The sequence below is a fragment of the Taudactylus pleione genome, unplaced genomic scaffold (assembly GCF_031769625.1).
Source record: "Taudactylus pleione unplaced genomic scaffold, aTauple2 ptg000577l, whole genome shotgun sequence".
Classification (NCBI taxonomy): domain Eukaryota; kingdom Metazoa; phylum Chordata; class Amphibia; order Anura; family Myobatrachidae; genus Taudactylus; species Taudactylus pleione.
In genome coordinates this window covers 32,290-50,511 of record NW_028284979.1, presented here as the reverse complement: position 1 = coordinate 50,511, position 18,222 = coordinate 32,290, and the positions used below count along the sequence as shown (strand labels likewise).

At 47.7% G+C, this 18,222-nt stretch overlaps 1 protein-coding gene across 1 annotated transcript in view; it reads right to left on the bottom strand.

The window, feature by feature from the left end:
• Positions 1 to 8,875: 8,875 nt before the first annotated feature.
• The window catches only part of URB2 (URB2 ribosome biogenesis homolog), a 36,649-nt gene continuing 27,302 nt past the window's right edge, over positions 8,876 to 18,222 (bottom strand). The window contains exons 5-9 of the mRNA XM_088453296.1: positions 13,928 to 14,038; positions 13,421 to 13,663; positions 11,403 to 11,493; positions 10,891 to 11,030; positions 8,876 to 10,081 (exon numbers count right to left, since the gene is read on the bottom strand). Of these exons, the coding sequence (XP_088309422.1) occupies positions 9,881 to 10,081; positions 10,891 to 11,030; positions 11,403 to 11,493; positions 13,421 to 13,663; positions 13,928 to 14,038 (786 nt within the window). The 3' untranslated portion in view covers positions 8,876 to 9,880. The remainder of the gene's footprint in view (positions 10,082 to 10,890; positions 11,031 to 11,402; positions 11,494 to 13,420; positions 13,664 to 13,927; positions 14,039 to 18,222) is intronic.

Sequence of the window (18,222 nt, the reverse complement as noted above, 5' to 3'; positions counted from 1 at the left end):
ATACATCACAAGATTTACATTCAAACCAGCCAACTAGTTGGATGGTTGGACAGATAATCTTAAAGTGTAGGGCCCGCTTTAGAATGGTGAGGGCAGGTAGCAAACAAGAGCAGGTCCAATCCGAGGTCAGGGGCAGGCACCAACTAAGAGTAAGTCCAATAATAAGACATCATCAGGCCAGGAGGCAGAATCAGAAACTGGAGACAGTCCCAGGTCACAACAGGGAAAGATTCACAGGAAGTCAGGATCAATACACCAGAGGGCATATTCAATTGGGGGCGAGAATAGCGATAATCCCTCACCCGCGGGGGTTTAGCCTGCATGTCCGGGATTTTTCCTATGCAATTAGGAGCCGGGTTTTTGATTTTTTTTGAGCACTGGGAGGTTTTTTTTTTTTTTTTGGTGCACCTGCAGAGCACGACCAATTTTTCCGCTGGGAAATGCTCTGGGTCCCCGGCGGCACCCCTCCTAATGACTAATTAAGCAAATGGAGGGTTTCCAATTAGCTTAGTCAGTAATACTCACCTTCTGAAGTGCCGTCTTCTGCATCCAGCTTCGGGACTTAGTCTCCTGCATAGAGTATGTCAGTGTGTGTGCGTGTTTATGTGAGTGTGCGCATGTCCCCAGTGTAAGTATGCCCCCCTGTATTGGGCGCTGGGAGAGCTACATCTCCTAGCAGCCCCTTCCCCAGTGAGAAGATTGATGGGAGGCCATAAGGAGCCGCAGCGACCACAGGAGACCCCCAGACAGGTAAGAAACTTTTTTTTTTATTTTTATTTTTTTACACTGCCACTTTTTTCTTATTGGATACCACAGGTATCGGGAGCACGCATACCCACGATAATCCAAAATTGGGCGCAAGGTTTTTTTCCTCGCTAAACCTCACACCCAATTGAATATGCCCCGAGGTTTGACTAAACTATAACTAGTATATGAGAGGAAGCCTTAATAAGTTTGGAGAACCATTAGGAGAGAGTCTGGAGGGTCAGCCCCAGGAGCACATGTTATATAACTAAGAAGAAGCACCTGTGCTGTGTACTCTGACGCAGAAAGGAAACCATTGCCTAGCAACAAGCGCTGAAGCTGGGACAGAGGACTCGCTCTAATCTGCAGCACCTGGGTATGAGAGAGCCGGGGGAAGAGACATTTAACTGATTGTGCACTGATCGCTTGAAAAGTGGCATTGCCTTGCGGATGACGACAGGCAGCGAGTCTCACCCACAGCTCTTCTCCCAGGTTACTCACTTTACATGGGCAGTGTCAGATCACCCACAGCCACATCTCTTCTCCCAGGTCACTCACTTTACATGGGCAGTGTCAGATCACCCACAGCCACATCTCTTCTCCCAGGTCACTCACTTTGCTCTTACGTGGGCAGTGTCTGATCCCCCAGAGGAGTATTTCACAAATGAGAAAGACTCCCCCAAAACGCCAGGGAAGTAACTCGCAGGGACCGCGGTTATTACTACAGCTGTCCCTGCGAATTTCACTTAGTACATAGCAGGGATATTTTCATTAAAAATTTAAATATCCCTGACATTCAGTGAAGGGTATTCGTGCTGCTTTAGCCGCTATTATTGCATCTAGCAAACTACCTAACGCTCAAAATATACTTCTCAGCCCTGACACTCATAAGGCGTGCGATACGGTCCTTTGGCCACACTTATTTGAAATTTTTTCTTGAAGACAATTTACCCGATTTTATCAGACTGATCCGGTTTTTGTATAATTCACCCACTACCTCATTGCTAATAAATGGAATATGTGGTCCACCGATAAAACTGGGTCGAGGTACGCGTCAAGGCTGCCTACTTTCACCCTTACTATTCAATCTTGCAATAGATCCTCTTCTCCGTATCAGTGGCGGAACTCCCGGAGACAATGGAGTCATTTGCCGCCGGGCGTCAGCCCTGAAGGGGGCACCTGGCTCCATTGTCCCCGGGAGCTGCATGGAGAAGGAGCGCCGCTGATCGGCGCTCCACCTCCATTGGCGTAACTACGGAGGGTGCAAGAGGTGCGGTCGCCCATAGTGCCGAGGAGCAGATGCCGGGGACGGAGCTCAGGAGTGAGCTCTGTCTTCCGGGTCCCGCAGTGCACTATGGGAGTGACGTAATTACATCACTCCCATAGTGCCAAGGAGCGGATACCGGGGATGGACGGCAGCAGCACTGGAGCGGGGATAAAGGTAAGTGTTTGCTTCTTTTGTGTGTGCGCGCGGTGGGGGCCATCACTACTGGGGGCAACTACAGGGTGCTCACTACTGGGGGCAACTACAGGGTGCTCACTACTGGGGGCAACTACAGGGTGCTCACTACTGGGGGCAACTACAGGGTGCTCACTGCAGGGGGCAACTACAGGGTGCTCACTGCAGGGTGCTCACTACTGGAGGCAACTACAGGGTGCTCAATACTGGGGGCAACTACAGGGTGCTCACTACTGGGGGCAACTACAGGGTGCTCACTACTGGGGGCAACTACAGGGTGCTCACTACTGGGGGCAACTACAGGGTGCTCACTACTGGGGGCAACTACAGGGTGCTCACTACTGGGGGCAACTACAGGGTGCTCACTACTGGGGGCAACTACAAGGTGCAACTACAGGGGCCTCACTACTGGCGCCAACTACAGGGGCCTCACTACTGGCGCCAACTACAGGGGCCTCACTACTGGCGCCAACTACAGGGGCCTCACTACTGGCGCCAACTACAGGGGCCTCACTACTGGCGCCAACTACAGGGGCCTCACTACTGGGGCAACTACAGGGGCCTCACTACTGGGGCAACTACAGGGGCCTCACTACTGGGGGCAACTACAGGGGCCTCACTACTGGGGGCAACTACAGGGGCCTCACTACTGGGGGCAACTACAGGGGCCTCACTACTGGGGGCAACTACAGGGGCCTCACTACTGGGGGCAACTACAGGGGCCTCACTACTGGGGGCAACTACAGGGGCCTCACTACTGGGGGCAACTACAGGGGCCTCACTACTGGGGGCAACTACAGGGGCCTCACTACTGGGGGCAACTACAGGGGCCTCACTACAGGGGGCACTGCATAGGGGGACCATTACTGGGGAGCACTGCATAGGGGGACCACTACTGGGAGCATTATATAAAAGGAACTGCATAAGGGGGGCGGCGCAGCTGGGGCTGGCATAGGTGCTGGGGGGGTGGTACATTTTAGTTTGAGGGGGCACCAACATTTATCTTGCCTCCGGGCACCTGGGATGAAGTTACGCCACTGCTCCGTATCCTTCAGCAGTGGCCAGAATTTTGTGGGATTAAGATAGGCGCACATAATATAAAACTCACAGTTTACGCAGATGATATTCTGTTATACATTGCTGATCCCCAATTTACCTTGACGAAAATTATACGCAGGATCGAACAGTTTGGTGATATTTCGGGGCTTAAAATTAATGAAAACAAATCCACTGCGATGTTATTACATCCTAACCTACACATCCCGTCGTGGGGTTCCTCATTCTCATTTTCCAGGGCCTCTTCACATTTGGATTATGTAGGTATTCAAATACCAAAAAATCCCGCTCTTTTATATGCAAAAAATGTCACTCGTACTATTCGAAATATTACAGAAGAGCTTCGGAGTTGGCAACACTTAACTCTCTCATACTTGGAGAGAGCGACTTTAATAAAAGTGATGACATTTCCTCGCCTTCTATATGTGCTACAGCCATTACCTATTTTACTCACATCAAAAGTCATTCAACTTATTAATAAACTATTTAGGTCTTTTACATGGCAGAATGGTAGGGCCCGGATAAGTTAAAGGAAGTTATGTCAACCTAAGGCAAACGGAGGAATAAACTTCCCAAATATTCTTGATTACAATCACTCATCACCGCTGAGGATATTGATAGATTGGCTGTATGATAGGGAGGTTTACACTAATACATCAATAGAGTCACAATTCCTTCCCACTATGGATTTAAAATATTTTTTACACATACATGATCAAGAAGTACCAATAGAAATCCAAGATAACCCTCTGCTCATGACAACTAGACGTTTGTGGCATATATTACGTCACAAACAACGACTCAAAGCATACCAATCAATATATCTCCCATTACTGCGTAATTTGGATTTTCAAGAAGGAAAGGCAACATATCCCTTTACAATTTGGAGGGCCGCAGGGGTGCATAATATAGGTAATTTGTTGGAATTTAATGAGAAAAGACCCCGGACGTTCCTAGAGGCAACGGAAAAATTTGAGACTTTAAGGGCATATCCCCTGGCATATTTCCAGGCAAAACATTATATCACATCAATAACGCGGGTATTCTCACCTTCTGATTGGAATAATCCATTAGACAGATTAATAGGTAGACAGAATCCCAGTAAGAAGGCCATATCCATATATTACACATTTCTTGGCGAAGAATTGGATCATGCATTGGTTAGCCAAGGTGTGCGACAATGGTTGAGTCAATTCCCAACCCTCACAATGAAAGACCTGGTACGAGGGCTATCAAGATCACCTGCACTGCTGAGTGCTAGTACATACAATGAGTTCATTTTAAACATTTACCATAGAACTTATCTGTCTCCCAATAGAAGATACAGAATGGGTCTGTCAGACACTCATACATGTCCTAGATGTGATACAATAGAGGCAGACTTATATCATTGCATATGGCAATGTCCAGTAGGCCAGGGCTTTTGGAGAAAAGTCAAACAAGACGCTGAACGACACCTAGTAACTACGTACCCTTCACACCTGAATGGGCGGTATTGGGTATTTTCCCAAGGGGGCAGAGACTTACCCAAGGCAGCAGAAAACTGTTGATAGCAATAAGTGCTGCAGGTAAGAAAACTATCTTACAGGAATGGATCCATTCCACTCACTCCCATAACCTTCACATTGTATAAAGAAAAACTGCGATTTATCTTCAGAATGGATTGGGTGGAGACCATGTTTAATAGAGAAAGGAAGGCCTCTTCTTTTTTTGACACTTGGGAGAGTTATATCCCCACCTTGTCAAACACAATGCAAATGTATAACTGTATGCGAAAAACACAATGGTATGAGTCAAAGCTATTGGTAGGAGACTCATTAATTTAACTGCCGTTAAGGTAGATTGTGCACTCAAATAGAGAGTGTGGACGTGATCAATGGGCGGACGCCAGACGGAGATTTACTATGTTATATGTTTTCATATTTTCTATTGAGAATTATTTAAATACAAATGTATGTTGTATATATGATAGAAATGATTGATAGAAATGTGTGACAGCATGTAATACTGAGATTAAGATTAACGGAAAAAAATCTAAACAGTGATGGATTTCAAGTATATAACTGAACTCTGTATTATATGTATATTCTTTTCTTTACGTGTATACAATGTACATGTCAATGATTTCCTTGCTTCGGTTTAAAATAAAATAAAAAAAAATATATATATATATATAAAAAAATAAAAATAAAATATCCGAAGCAAAACTGATTATTAATACATAGATCCCACAGTTTTGTCAGAGAAGATTATTACATTGCTGGAGAGCTACTGAGAGTAAAATTGCAATAGTTGGATACATTGAGAGGGAGTTTGTAAGGTCATATCTGGAACACAGCGGAAGCCATATAAATCCTGTGGAATCGCTGTAATTATTAGCTCGCCAGGTACTGTACGTGTTCTGTTTCAAGCAGATGCACAGGTTTTCCTTCCCACGGGTTATTGGAGGAACAAGTGGGCTTTCCACATAGCAGCAGTAACAGGATTGAGAAGCTGATCTAAATACCAGCATAAGGGAAGCCTAGAAGGTAGCGTGGACAATTTGTAACAAGTAATAATCTGAGATGTAAATACTCTATATATGATATTACAGCAGGGCAGTGCCAGCATAGTGCCTCTACTGCTACCATTTCTTCAGTCATCCTCAGACTTCAGCAGAGATGTAGGAATTATTACAGTGGCACATTTTACAAATATATTTATTTATATTGACCTTCCCTAAAGGCCCCCATACATCAGAGATTGATTGCAGCAATCGTGCAATTTGCAATCGATTGAAAAAGGGAAAGATTTTATACACAAATGATTGCAAATTGCACGATTGCTGCAATTAATCTCTGATGTATGGGGGCCTTAATGCATGCTACAATGGGATGTCTACACCGGGAAGCAATCGGGAAGCCGACTGCCTATATACCAGCAGCCGGCTTCCCGAGTGTCTTATCCCGGCATGGGTAAAATGCCGGGCGTCTAGATGTAGATGCCCGCATTTCCCCGATGCCGGGAGACCGGCACCCGGCATCACGATCGTAGTGATGCCGGGCGCCGCGTGCGGACAGCCGCGCGGGGGGGGGGGGGGGGCCTGGGGGAATTTTTAGGTTTAGGGCTCCCGGGGGGGACTTAGGGTTAGGCACCCCCCGGGAGGGTTAGGGTTAGGCACCCCCGGGGGGGACTTAGGTTTAGGTAGCGGGGAAGGGGGTGGTTAGGGTTAGGCACTTGGGGGGGAAGTTATGGTTAGGCACCCCTAAGGAGGGTTAGGGGTCCTTAATGCATGCTAGGGGGGGGGGGGGGTTAGGTTAGGTTAGTGGATACTTACCTATCCACGATCGGGATTTCCAGTGCTGTTGGGCTTCCGCTGCGTCGCACTCTGCTCCTGTCGGGCTGCCGCTGATGGGAATCGAACCGCTGGCCATGCGGCCGGCGGTATATCATACCCATTCCTCAACACCTTTGCCTACCCAAATCCATCTACCATTAAAATGTTTCATAACATGGCTAAACCTATATTTTATATACAGTGGTTTGCAAAAGTATTCAACCCCTAAAAAGTCAACAGATTTGTCTGCAGTACAAATGACAATTACACGGATTGTTCCAGACAGTTTTTATTACTCTCTTAAACAGACAATTCATTATTTGTTAAAAAAATAAAAATAAAATACTGCTCAAGTATTCAACCCCTGCCAACTAGTACTTGGTAGAACCAACTGTTTGTTGCAATAACTTCTTTATGTGGGGTAAGACTGAATGCGTGGGTCCGGCTGTGTTATTTATGTAAAGGGAAGATGTATTGTGTTACTTGTCATTCCCTGAAAAAAAAAGAGACTACGTTCTGAAACGTCAAACAGTACACTGTTGGGTCATTCAGACCCGCTCGTGAGCGGCAGTACCCTCGCAAGCGGGTCGATGTTCCCCCACTGCGCATGCGCACGACGGAGGGAGCTCCGTCGTGTGCATGCGCGAGACCCGGCGAGCGACGGGCTCTCCATCGCTGTCGATTGACAGCACACCCCCTTTGGTGGGTGTGCCGGGGGCGTGCCTGCCAGATGGAGGCGTTCCCATGGGAACGCCTACCGTCTCAAGCCGGCCCCACTGACATCACTAGTGATGTCAGTGGGAGTGATTTTGGCTCTGATAGAGCCAAAATCACTCCAGGGCTTGCGGCAGCGAGACCCTACCGCAGGGTCTCGTCGCAAGCCCGATGGTCAAGACCATCGCGACCATCATCATGGACACTCGCTATAGCTGTGGGTGGTCACCCACATCTATACGAGCGTCCAGGAGGACGCTGCATTTTTATGGAGGAGGGCCCTGATGCAGAGCGAGCGCTCTGGTCAGAGCGTTCAGCTCTGAATCAGGCCCAGTGATCAGTAGTATTATATATAATACGTATACAGAAAGGGTTACATGAAATAGGATGAATTATTATTTAGGATCTTGCATGTTCTGCCATAATTCGATCATTGTTGTCTTCTATACCAATAACAAAACACTGGTAATGAAGTCCCAATTGATTTCCATGATAAAACCTCTACATTATACATTATAAAACGGTGCCCACTGTTCATCACAGCAGCCAGACCCACAGACAGTCTCTAAGGATCTGGGTACTTCTAATAGAAATGGACCCTCACAAAATTATTTTGGCTTTGCCCACCCTTCTAAAGGCAACAGGTTCCATCTCGGACACAGACATTACTCACCAGGCAATGTACTGGCAATGACAGTTCTAGGGGGTCTGAAAACCCGGACCCCCCGTACGTCAGAGAAGGCAGCATATTGGTGTACTCTGTGCTAGGCTGAATGCAAGAGACAGGGCCGTCTCTAGTGATCACAAGCTCCGGAACAAAAATGATCAGAGGGTCTGTCTAACCACATCGGTGCCTTTATGGCTATGGAAACGAGGGACTCCCAAATGCCATCTCCCTACCGTGATAACAGACACTTTGTACACAAAGGCGCATGCCCATCCAACAGCAGGGTGAGTGCCAGCTGTTACCCCGTGGATTACGTGGAACAAGCTATCAGCTGGCAGAGCATGCTGGGACTTGTGGTTTCACCATTTGTCCAATCCTGCAATAGCCGTCAGCTTATAGTTAGTTCAAAACCAACCATGGTGTGTTTACAGCCAGATCCTAACCAGGTGGAGTTTGTAGGTTGTCTCCATGTTTATGGGGTTTCCTTAGGGTGCTCCGGTTCCCTCCCATAGCCGAAAATCATACTGGCTTGGCAACAATGGACCCAATGTGTGTGGGTTAGGAAATTTAGACCATAGGCTCCAAGGGGGCTGATGTGAATTATGTTATATGATAGTAATGCTCATTCAAATAATCATTAGACCCCAGGGAGTTCCCCGAGGGCAGTTTTGGAATTATTCTTCTGATGTTATTGAGCAGTTTGCCTGGCTCTGTGACCCAGCCCGGAGACCACAAGACAACAGGGCCAACACTAGGGGAGTGCCTTGTGGGTGGCATGATGTCATGGCACAGGGGGCATGGCGGGCACAGGGCCCTGCAAGACAGACTGAAGGAATTAGGCCGAGCACCTGTACAAGTTGTCAGGTAGCTCCTGTTATCCCTCCATAAGAAACATTGTATTAAAAAAAAAAAACAGAGGTTCTCAAATCAAAATGCTTTACTGCAGCTACTGTATAATGCACTAGCAGTAAGTAATATTTCTTTGTCATACAGTTTCAATGTTGCACACTGCAATATCAAATTCATCCATAAACCAATTTGATTACGGAATTGTATACCCGATGTATTAAAAGTCATCTACGTCTATAATTTCTCACATGAAAATAGAATTCATTTTTTTTTTTAATTACTAAAATAGAAATATCATTTACACTGGATGTATAAACTTTGGCCAAACTTCTTTGCAAGAATTCAGCAAATATGATTTTCCGCCTACAAAGCACCGACTGGCTCCAGCGCCAGCTGTGCCCCATAAACACATTTCCCTTGTCGGAAGTTGGAGTGTGCGCTCTCTGAACGTTAGCTACTAAGTAATACTGCGCTAGAAGGTCCATTAGTATAGATATAATGCACTTACAGACAGAATATTGTTTCTACAGTGTATCCAGCACATTCCAGGCTGAAACAAATCATTAGGTTTGGCTCCTAATAGAGAACGTTCGTATTCAGCAGTAATACACGCCAGCGCGGTAACCATAGTCACTGGTGATTGGTCAGCACACAAGTTATATTATTACATACTGGCAGAGGGAGTCGGGTATCCAATAAGCTTATTCCCAAGAGACTATACAATTGGTGAGGATGTACATATGATAATAGTTAATAAGCCTGGCATAGTACAGGTGACGGGCTGAGTAAATCAGGCGGCCGTTTCCACGATTTGACAGAGACGGCCGATTCGCCGATCGGAAACGCCATCGATGATTGCTAATCAGTCTGGGAAATTATTCATGTTAAAATCCCCCCGATTCACCGATCCTGATCATATGTTGGTTGGGATTAGCAAATCAGGAAAAGCCAACATGTTGGAATTCACCGATGTCCCTGGCGTCTGGGGATCAGGGAATGGCGACAATCCATCGGTGATGTGTAGCGTCAGAAAAGACTTGGCACCAGCTTGTTACATGCAGACAATAGGGAGCCACTATAATGCTGTATATCTCTCCTCTCCCTGCTCCCTGGCTTTGTGCTGGCTGGAATACTCCTGGTACAATTCTTTGAACACTTCTCTCACTTCCATCTGTAAGGATGCATTTAGGAACTTAATGTCACGCTCAATGCACAGGTCCATAATGTGGAAGATTCCCTGTGTTAAATGCTTCTTTACAGCCGGCTGAAGCGTCACCTAGAGGAGAAGGGACTCGTTAAAACGGAATGGGTGTGTAATGCCGGCTGTCGGGGTGCCTCCTGTCAGACAGCAGCATCCCGATGGATGGTATTATGACGGAGGTCGGATAAGTATACTTACCCTCCCTCATCCTCCCCCAACCCTCCCTTATTGTAGTCTAACCCTAACCCTCCCCATTAGTGTTTAAACCTAACACTAAAACCCTAACCCCGCTACGCTCCCTAAACCTAAGCGCAGCTAACTCTAAGGGCGCCCCGGACTTACCTCGTTTGGCTTGGCATCCTTCGGCGTCGGGATTAAGATAGGTGTCAGTATTTTGACGCCTTTGCAGAGATAAGCTGCAGCCACGGGGGACGGATCATCAGTCCCCCCGACGCATGCTCCGCTGTGCTCTGCATGTGGGAAGGGGTAATGTCCCATGGGGGTAGGGGATAATACCACTGGGGGGGGGGGGGGGGGGGGGAGAATCAACTTTCAGTGGGGCGGGGCTGCATATTTTCACACAGCAGTTGCGTAAAAAGTCGCAGTTGTGACTGGATTAGCGTACAACGCAGAATGAGGCCCATATTTTAACAAAAGGAAATCTGCTGCAATATCCCAGAAATTAAACCATTTCACCGTAGTTCCATTAATGTGTGGGTTGTAATTTATTAAACCGCCGCTAAGAAAACTATTCGCTCTCATGTCTATACGTCTTTAGCTGCAGAATAACTGACCCAAGCCCACAGACCCTGCGCAGGAAACGGAGAAACGCACGCACAAAGCAGCCAGGTAAAGGGCACGCACACGCACAACGGGCACAATACCTTCTGCAGCTCATGGACGTATTGTGAGACCATGGACGTAGAAAACACAGTGAACTCCTCAGTTTTTGCAGCAATGTGAGTATACATGCGTTCCACCAGTCGTGCACATTTTAGGACGGTCTCCAATTCATTAGCGGTACCTGTGGTAGAAGAAGCACAATGAAAAACGCATTATATGATAGTGGCTACAACCCGCGGAATGTGTGGAAGTAATTATCACTCAATAAGCTGGAATACAATTTACACCCAAAGTTGATTAGGGCTGGTGGAAATAAAGACAAGACGAGTCCACGTTACCATCTACCGATACTAATTTTTGCCCAATAGGTTCCTGTGCAAATGGTCTGTTTTCCTTTTCAGGTGTGCAGATACATCATATAACAAGCTAGAGCCATGTCTGGCACAGGACAACTAGAGGGCTGGAGGGAGGCTCCGCTCACAGCTGTCACTGGTGACCCGGTGAATGACGAGTGCGTAATATTAGTTTGGCACTAAAATGTCACTAAGATTACCTTTCTCTCCTTTCTGTCGTCCCTCGAGCATGACTGACGCAACCAATCGGTGAAAACTGTTCAAAAACGTTGCAACTGCTTTTAACATTACCTGTAGGTGACGTAGGGAAAAAAAAAAAACACATTAAAGTGAGGGAGAAATAAAAAAAAAGGATAAAAATAGTACTGCAAAACATGTACAATATATAAATACTACAAATGTCACTACTGCTATTTATAGAGGCATTGCAAACTTCTCAATAAAATTAGTAATAGAAGGAACAGCAAAAATGTAAAATAAAAGGTTTGAAACTTCATAATAAAAGGACACAGTGAAAGCTTCTGCATGCACATCTAGTGTTCCCACTAACTTATCTCAGTGGGGTTCTGCCACCCCCCGTCCTGCTCTTATGCAGAGTGCCATTATCACCCTGATAGATTCATCCCCCCCCCTCATTTGTGCCCAACGATAACTCTCCCTACTGACGCCATGAGCAGGTTTACAGGTGGGACGGCGCGCTTGTCACATGACACCTGTTGTCACATCATCACCGGTAGTGTAACTAGCAGCGATGTGAGCAGGACTACACCAGTCACCCATCAGGTGTCTCACTCCTCGTGCATATCTGGGCCCACCGACATCGGAAGCTTCATCTGCACCCCAGCCTGGGAGGACGGCATCACAAGCTGTAACAGTGAACGGTAATTGGCAGGGCTGACACTGCCCGAGCCGTAATCATGCTGCAGGCAGATCCTTCACTATAGACCTGGCGGCATTCGCAAAAAGACGCCTGGAACTAGCACATGGGACCTGGCGGCTCACTCGCCCCACATGGCGTACTGAGGCTAGGTGTCGGAGGACACATCTGTACAGCTCACCCTCCATCTTTGTTCCGTTCTTCCTGCTTGTTTCTTTGCCCGCCTTTCCTCATTGGCACTCACCTGCTGTGCTGCCAGGCCTTCCTCATGTCATACTGAAGCCACTCCCCCTTCCCTGCGCTCACCCCCCCTCCCTAATCTGTTGTTGTACTTAGTATCCCCCTTGTCCCTCCCCTACTTACCCGTTGCGTCCAGCATGCCCCGGCTCGGCCACATGGGCTTCCAGCTGTTCCACCCGCTCAGTCCCTTCCTGCGTGGTCAGCGGTGGCTCAGGAGGGTGATATAGCCAGTCGGCGCATTACCTAGCCGATGCTACCACCTCTCTAGTAGTCCCTCGATAGTACGGCTAGCAAGTATCCATATAGCAATGTGCTCGCACTAATGAGGATACTGCAGGCTGTCCGGTCCCCTCTCTCCTCTCATTAATAAGTAACAACAATCAGTTCCAGAACATGGATACTTCCCTTTGCGCTAATTGCATTACACACATCACTATGTCAAGACGAAGGCATTATCTACCATTTTTAATTAGGTGCGGCCCGGTGAGTGGGTGTCCTGCCAATGAGATGGCCTCATCTTAACCCTTTGCTCTCTGCGAATTAGCAAGGTGGGGTGCCCCCGAGCGGCGGATTACACACTTAGGGGGTATAACCTAGACTCTATCACAGGAATAAGACTCATTCGGGTAACATTTTTTCCATTGACTCCACATTAAAGTGGTTTGGTCACAGATTACCCCACTGCGGGTGTTATGGGAGCCCCAGGGGGGTGCCATTATGGTTGAAGCTTACAAAGAAGGTAATAAGGGCACTGCTACATTTCTACTGCAGTCTGGTTGGAATATGGATACAGTAGGCACTTGGATTGGACTGACATTTCTATTGTACGGATAGTGTACAACTTCGTGTCTGGGGTTCTTTGCTCGTTAGCCCTCTTTTCTCTGAACAGGATGCTGGCGGGCATATACTGCCAGTTAGCAGACAGATTTTCTGCCAACAATAGTCACTGGGCATTTCCCCTTTACGCAGGTTGGGATAGCTGGCACTTTAGGGTTGGGAACTGTTTAGAAAACAATAGCTAAACAAACAAAACATCTTTCGCACTCTTATAAGAAAGGGTTAATGGCAACATTTTTGTACCCTTACAGACGGTGAAACTACCTTGGAATGACACTGCAGACAGGAAAACAGCACTTCGTGTAGTGCCAGAAACACGCTGTAATATTCCTCAGCCTTCAAGTGGTCCAGCGGCACAGATAGGACTGCGCTGAACGGGAGCGTAACATGGTGGGGATTCATCAGATCCATTTCTCCTCGTCTTAGCAACAAGGCAATAGTGTCTAGCACGGGCACCGCAATACTGGCGAGCAGCGAACGGTCCTTGCACGCTTCCGTGCACAGAGTCTACAGAAGATGCATAAACACATATGTTACACTATTTCTAGGCAACATGCAGATTTGCTAAAATATTTTGGATGATAGAAGAATCACATAAATAATAATAATAATAAAAAAAAACATTTTTGCCTCCCAATCGCCTGGGTTTGTTTTTAGCTTTGTGCAGAACCTCAGCTGTTTTTTTATAATTTTATTACAATTCATTTATTTAAATGTTGTTTCACAGCAAAGTCCTTGGATACTGGATTAATGGAAACGCTTGATACCTACCACGAGCGCGGATATAATCTGAGACGCTGTGCACCAGAACAATTTTCTTTTGTCTTCTTTTAATGGAGAATTCAGCAGCAGTTTGGTCATTGTGACGCTGGCAAACACTTCCTGCAAAACACAACAACAACTTTCCAAAACAGGACACAAAAAACAAGAGATATGGTAAGAACTTACCTTTGTTATCTCTGTTTCTACGAAGTCCATAGGGTCCACAGGGTTGACCTTGGGGTATAGGTTGGGAACCAAATCCGGGCACCACGCAGTTAAAGCTTTTAGCTCCCAGGATGCACTGGGTCCACTCTCCCTATAACCCCACCCCCAAGCCAGAGGCACCTCAGTTTGTAAGTAGCCAAAGGCCGGAGGAGGAGAGAAAAAGAGAGAGAAAACTGGAACACTCAATAACCATACTCACCGAAATGGGAGACGGAAAACCGGTGACCAGCCACACAGCCCATATGAAGCCAGGTGCGTCAGGGCGGGCGCCCTGTGGACCCTATGGACTTCGTAGAAACAGAGATAACAAAGGTAAGTTCTTACCATATCTCTTGTTTTCTACTTCAGGGTCCATAGGGGGTCCACAGGGTTGACCTTGGGGATGTCCCAAAGCAGTTCAACCAAGGGTGGGGACGCTCCTGTGCTGAGAGGAGAATCCGTCGCCAAAAAGGAAGCATCCTGAGAGGCAAAGGAAACCAATGCCTAGAACCTTAAAAAGGTGTGGACAGAAGACCACGTGGCCACCTAGTAAGGCAAAACAGCCGAGGCGCCACAGCGAGCCGCACACGAGGGTCACATGGCCCGAGAAAAAACAAGCATCAACAACAGGAAGGCCTACCCATGGGTAGGCCCCTGAGGAAGACCTACGAGGCCATCCAAGCCAACATTTGGTTATAGGCCGGCCATCCTTTCCTGTGAAAACCAGAAATCTCAGACCACCAATAAGGAGTCCGATTTCCGTAAGGAACCTGAACGGATCACATAAATCCAAAGAGGCCAGACCACAGTCAATGAGGCCACACCAGCCGAGAGGACTGGGGACAGAATGGCCGTACCATAAGTTCCAGAATAATATGGAACCTGAAAACCACTAAGAAGAAACACAGGGCGAGAGCAACTCCCACCCTGACATGATGCCCTCCAGAAGAGGGAGCCACATGAGAACGCTCCCAATTCAGACACTCTCCTGGTTGATATAAACACCCTGAGAGAAAGAGAGAGCCTAAGCAATAGACCATGTAATGGCTATCACAACCAGCGGTTCCATTGACTGTCCCCGGAGGTAACGAAGAACCACTACTTACTCCCAAGGAGTCCCTAGGGAGGACAAATGGAGGCATAATCAAGAAAACACTCCAAAGGATGAACTGGATACCAGAGTGAAGCAATTCCATATCTTAACCATACTGACAGTGTAGAGATCCGCACTGTCAGGAAGACCAGGCCAAGTGTGAAACCCAAGCCAGCCGGAAGGAATGCCAGAATATCTGGAAATCCTGGACACCGGAGGATTGTATCGACAGGTACAATACCATAAGATTTATGGCTGCCACAGTTTGTGGTAGGTCCCAGCAAAAGCTGATCCATGTGCTCTAATCATTCCAACGATGACAAAGCCAGGGAAGCCGTAAGACCACTGTAAGGACACAGTCAATGACAAACGACCCAGGTCCAAGGCAAAACCAAGGACCCTGAGACAACAGGTCCGGGCAGTGAAGCATCAGGGATGGAGTATCGATGTAGAGACTCCGAAGATCCAAGTACCCCTGACATCTGGGGCAATCAGGAGCCACCAGCAGGAAAGCATCTCCGTCTCGATTGAAAACACTTCCAAAGACCTCGAGGAAGAAGGGAGACCGGAGAACACAGGTACACAAAGTGGAAGGACCACTTCACCGACAAAGAGTCGCTGAAGTTTGCTTCAGAATCCCCAGAGCTGAACTGTAACACCATAGTGTGATAAAGTCAGAAGGCCATGAGGGTCACCTCAGGGGGGCCCCCCCTGCTCACCAGGAGATGAAACCTCTCTTGGGGAAGAGACTAGTCCCCGGGATGCACGTCGTGACGGCTGAGGACTCCCGCTTCCCAATGGAGAGCTCCTGAAATGAACGCTGCCGAGATGGTCGGGAGGAGACCCTCGGACTATGTCCGAATATGTGACATACCTGTCATTGCCACCCAACGAACAGTGTTGCTAAAAAGGAAGCCACTGTCCTGACCCTGTCGGACTGAACCTTTTCAGGTTCACCGGGAAACAAGAGTTATGCCAGAGTAAGTTAATTGACAGGGTGGAATCGACAGACGTCCAACTGCACTGAAAAGGATTCGATCCAGACACTGTCCCTAGCAAAGAAAACCCTGGACGAGATGGCCATAGCCACCCGGACAGGTACCGACTTGCCTCCGGAGAGAGCATCATCGTTTGAACAGTTATCCGACAGAAAAAACTCATTCCATCTGGAGATGAGCCAATTATGGAAAGGCCTGGAATGGAACTGAGCCCATTCCACCATGCATCCCAGAGTGTAAAGACATCTGTCGACTGCGCAGACAACCATGTACTCCTAATGGAAGAGAGGAGATTCCGTCTTACGCCAGAAGAATTCTCAGATTCTGAGAATCCAGCAGGGATCCTAGATGAAGAATATCCAGAGAGGGATGCAGGGAGGACTTTTTCCCCGTTGATTAAACGTCTGCACCCTGAAGAAGCCACAGTCATCCTGACCTGGCCGTAAAGTACCCCGGTGATCCCGCTAAGAGCAGGAGGCCGTCCAGGTACAGGAGCATTGGGATATACTGAACAGAAGAACTGTCAGAAAATCCAAAACGCTGAGGACAGTCCCAACAGGCAGAGCCCGAAAAATTGTAAGTGTTGCTGTGATACAGCAAACCTCAGCCCATGCTGAGGAAAGGTCTCTGTAAGTACCCGTAGGCACGCGTCCTGTATATCCAGTGATACCCTAAAGTCCCCAGGTTCCAAACATCGTATGATGGAGCATAGGGATTTCCTCCTGAGCCCAGGTAGCTTTAGGAACTGGTTCAGGGAATTGAGACAGAGAATAGGCCAAAGAGGACCATTCAGCCACCGCACCAGAAAGAAAACAGAACAACCAGTCCCTCACTGAGATAGTGGGGATGGCCTAATTAGCTCCGCTTACCGCAACAACTGCATAGCTTTCTGGATCTGTAAGGCCCTTGTAAAGAGGGCGTACCCTCCTACCCACGTAGCCGCGGCAACTTGACACTATTACCGGGCGAACTGAGAAAATCGGTATCTCCCAGTTGTAGGCCTGTCCCGTCAGACTGAAGAGATATCCGTAGGTTCAGAAGCAGGATCGGCTGGCAGTCCAGGCCTGCTCGGTACTGGATATGTCGGCCCTTGTAGATGCCGACAGTCTACGAAGAAACAGACCTTTAGGCTGACCCAGAGGACAAAAAAGACTTAACAGACTTAGTCTGAGGCCTTGTAGTGGGCATAGCTGAAAGCGGTAAACTTGTCGTTAGTAATACTGCCAATGTTACTACAATCTTGTCAAGGTCAGGACCAAACAAAATCAACCCTAAAGATGGTATCTGCACCTCTGCATTCCCAGAGCGCAGCCATAGGGTATTACGGAGGATACAGTCGCAGCCGGAACTCTGAAAGTTAGGAGACTGGTATCCAATATAGGCATTTCCACCTATGACAACAGCATATATTACGTGAGCGACCAAATACATTTGAACCCCCGACGTGTTGGAGGGGAAAAAACGTTACAAATGCATCAACCCAATATGCAATAGTATTAACCAACCATGCTATAGCCATGGTAGGATGGGTAACAACTCCTGAAAGCAAGTATACTGATTTCAGGCAGAGTTACCACCTACGGATCCGAAGAATCCGACCACGCAGGAATGGGAGGCGTAGTAACGTCTGTAATCAGACGAGTAACACGCCCATCCCCCCCAGGAGGGGCTCGTGATGACCCTCAGGGAATTTGGGACAGGAGGCCAAACACTGTTGTAACACCTCCTATCTGGCAACAGCCAGAGTCCCGCTATGCGATCCACCCACTAGTCAGCAACAGGTCACCCGAAGGCACGCAATACTGAGGGTGTATGATACAGGTGCAGGTCAACATTCACTCTAACCAGAATGGACCTGCTACCAGCCCTAAAGCAGGGATAATAATACCTGAAATAGGCTTCCCCCCGTGTAAGAGGGAAAGAGCCCCGAACAGTACCCAGTTCACGGCAGAGCCAACTGGGAAGTAACCACAGGGCGTCAACCACGCCAATTAGCGTTTCGTAGAAAA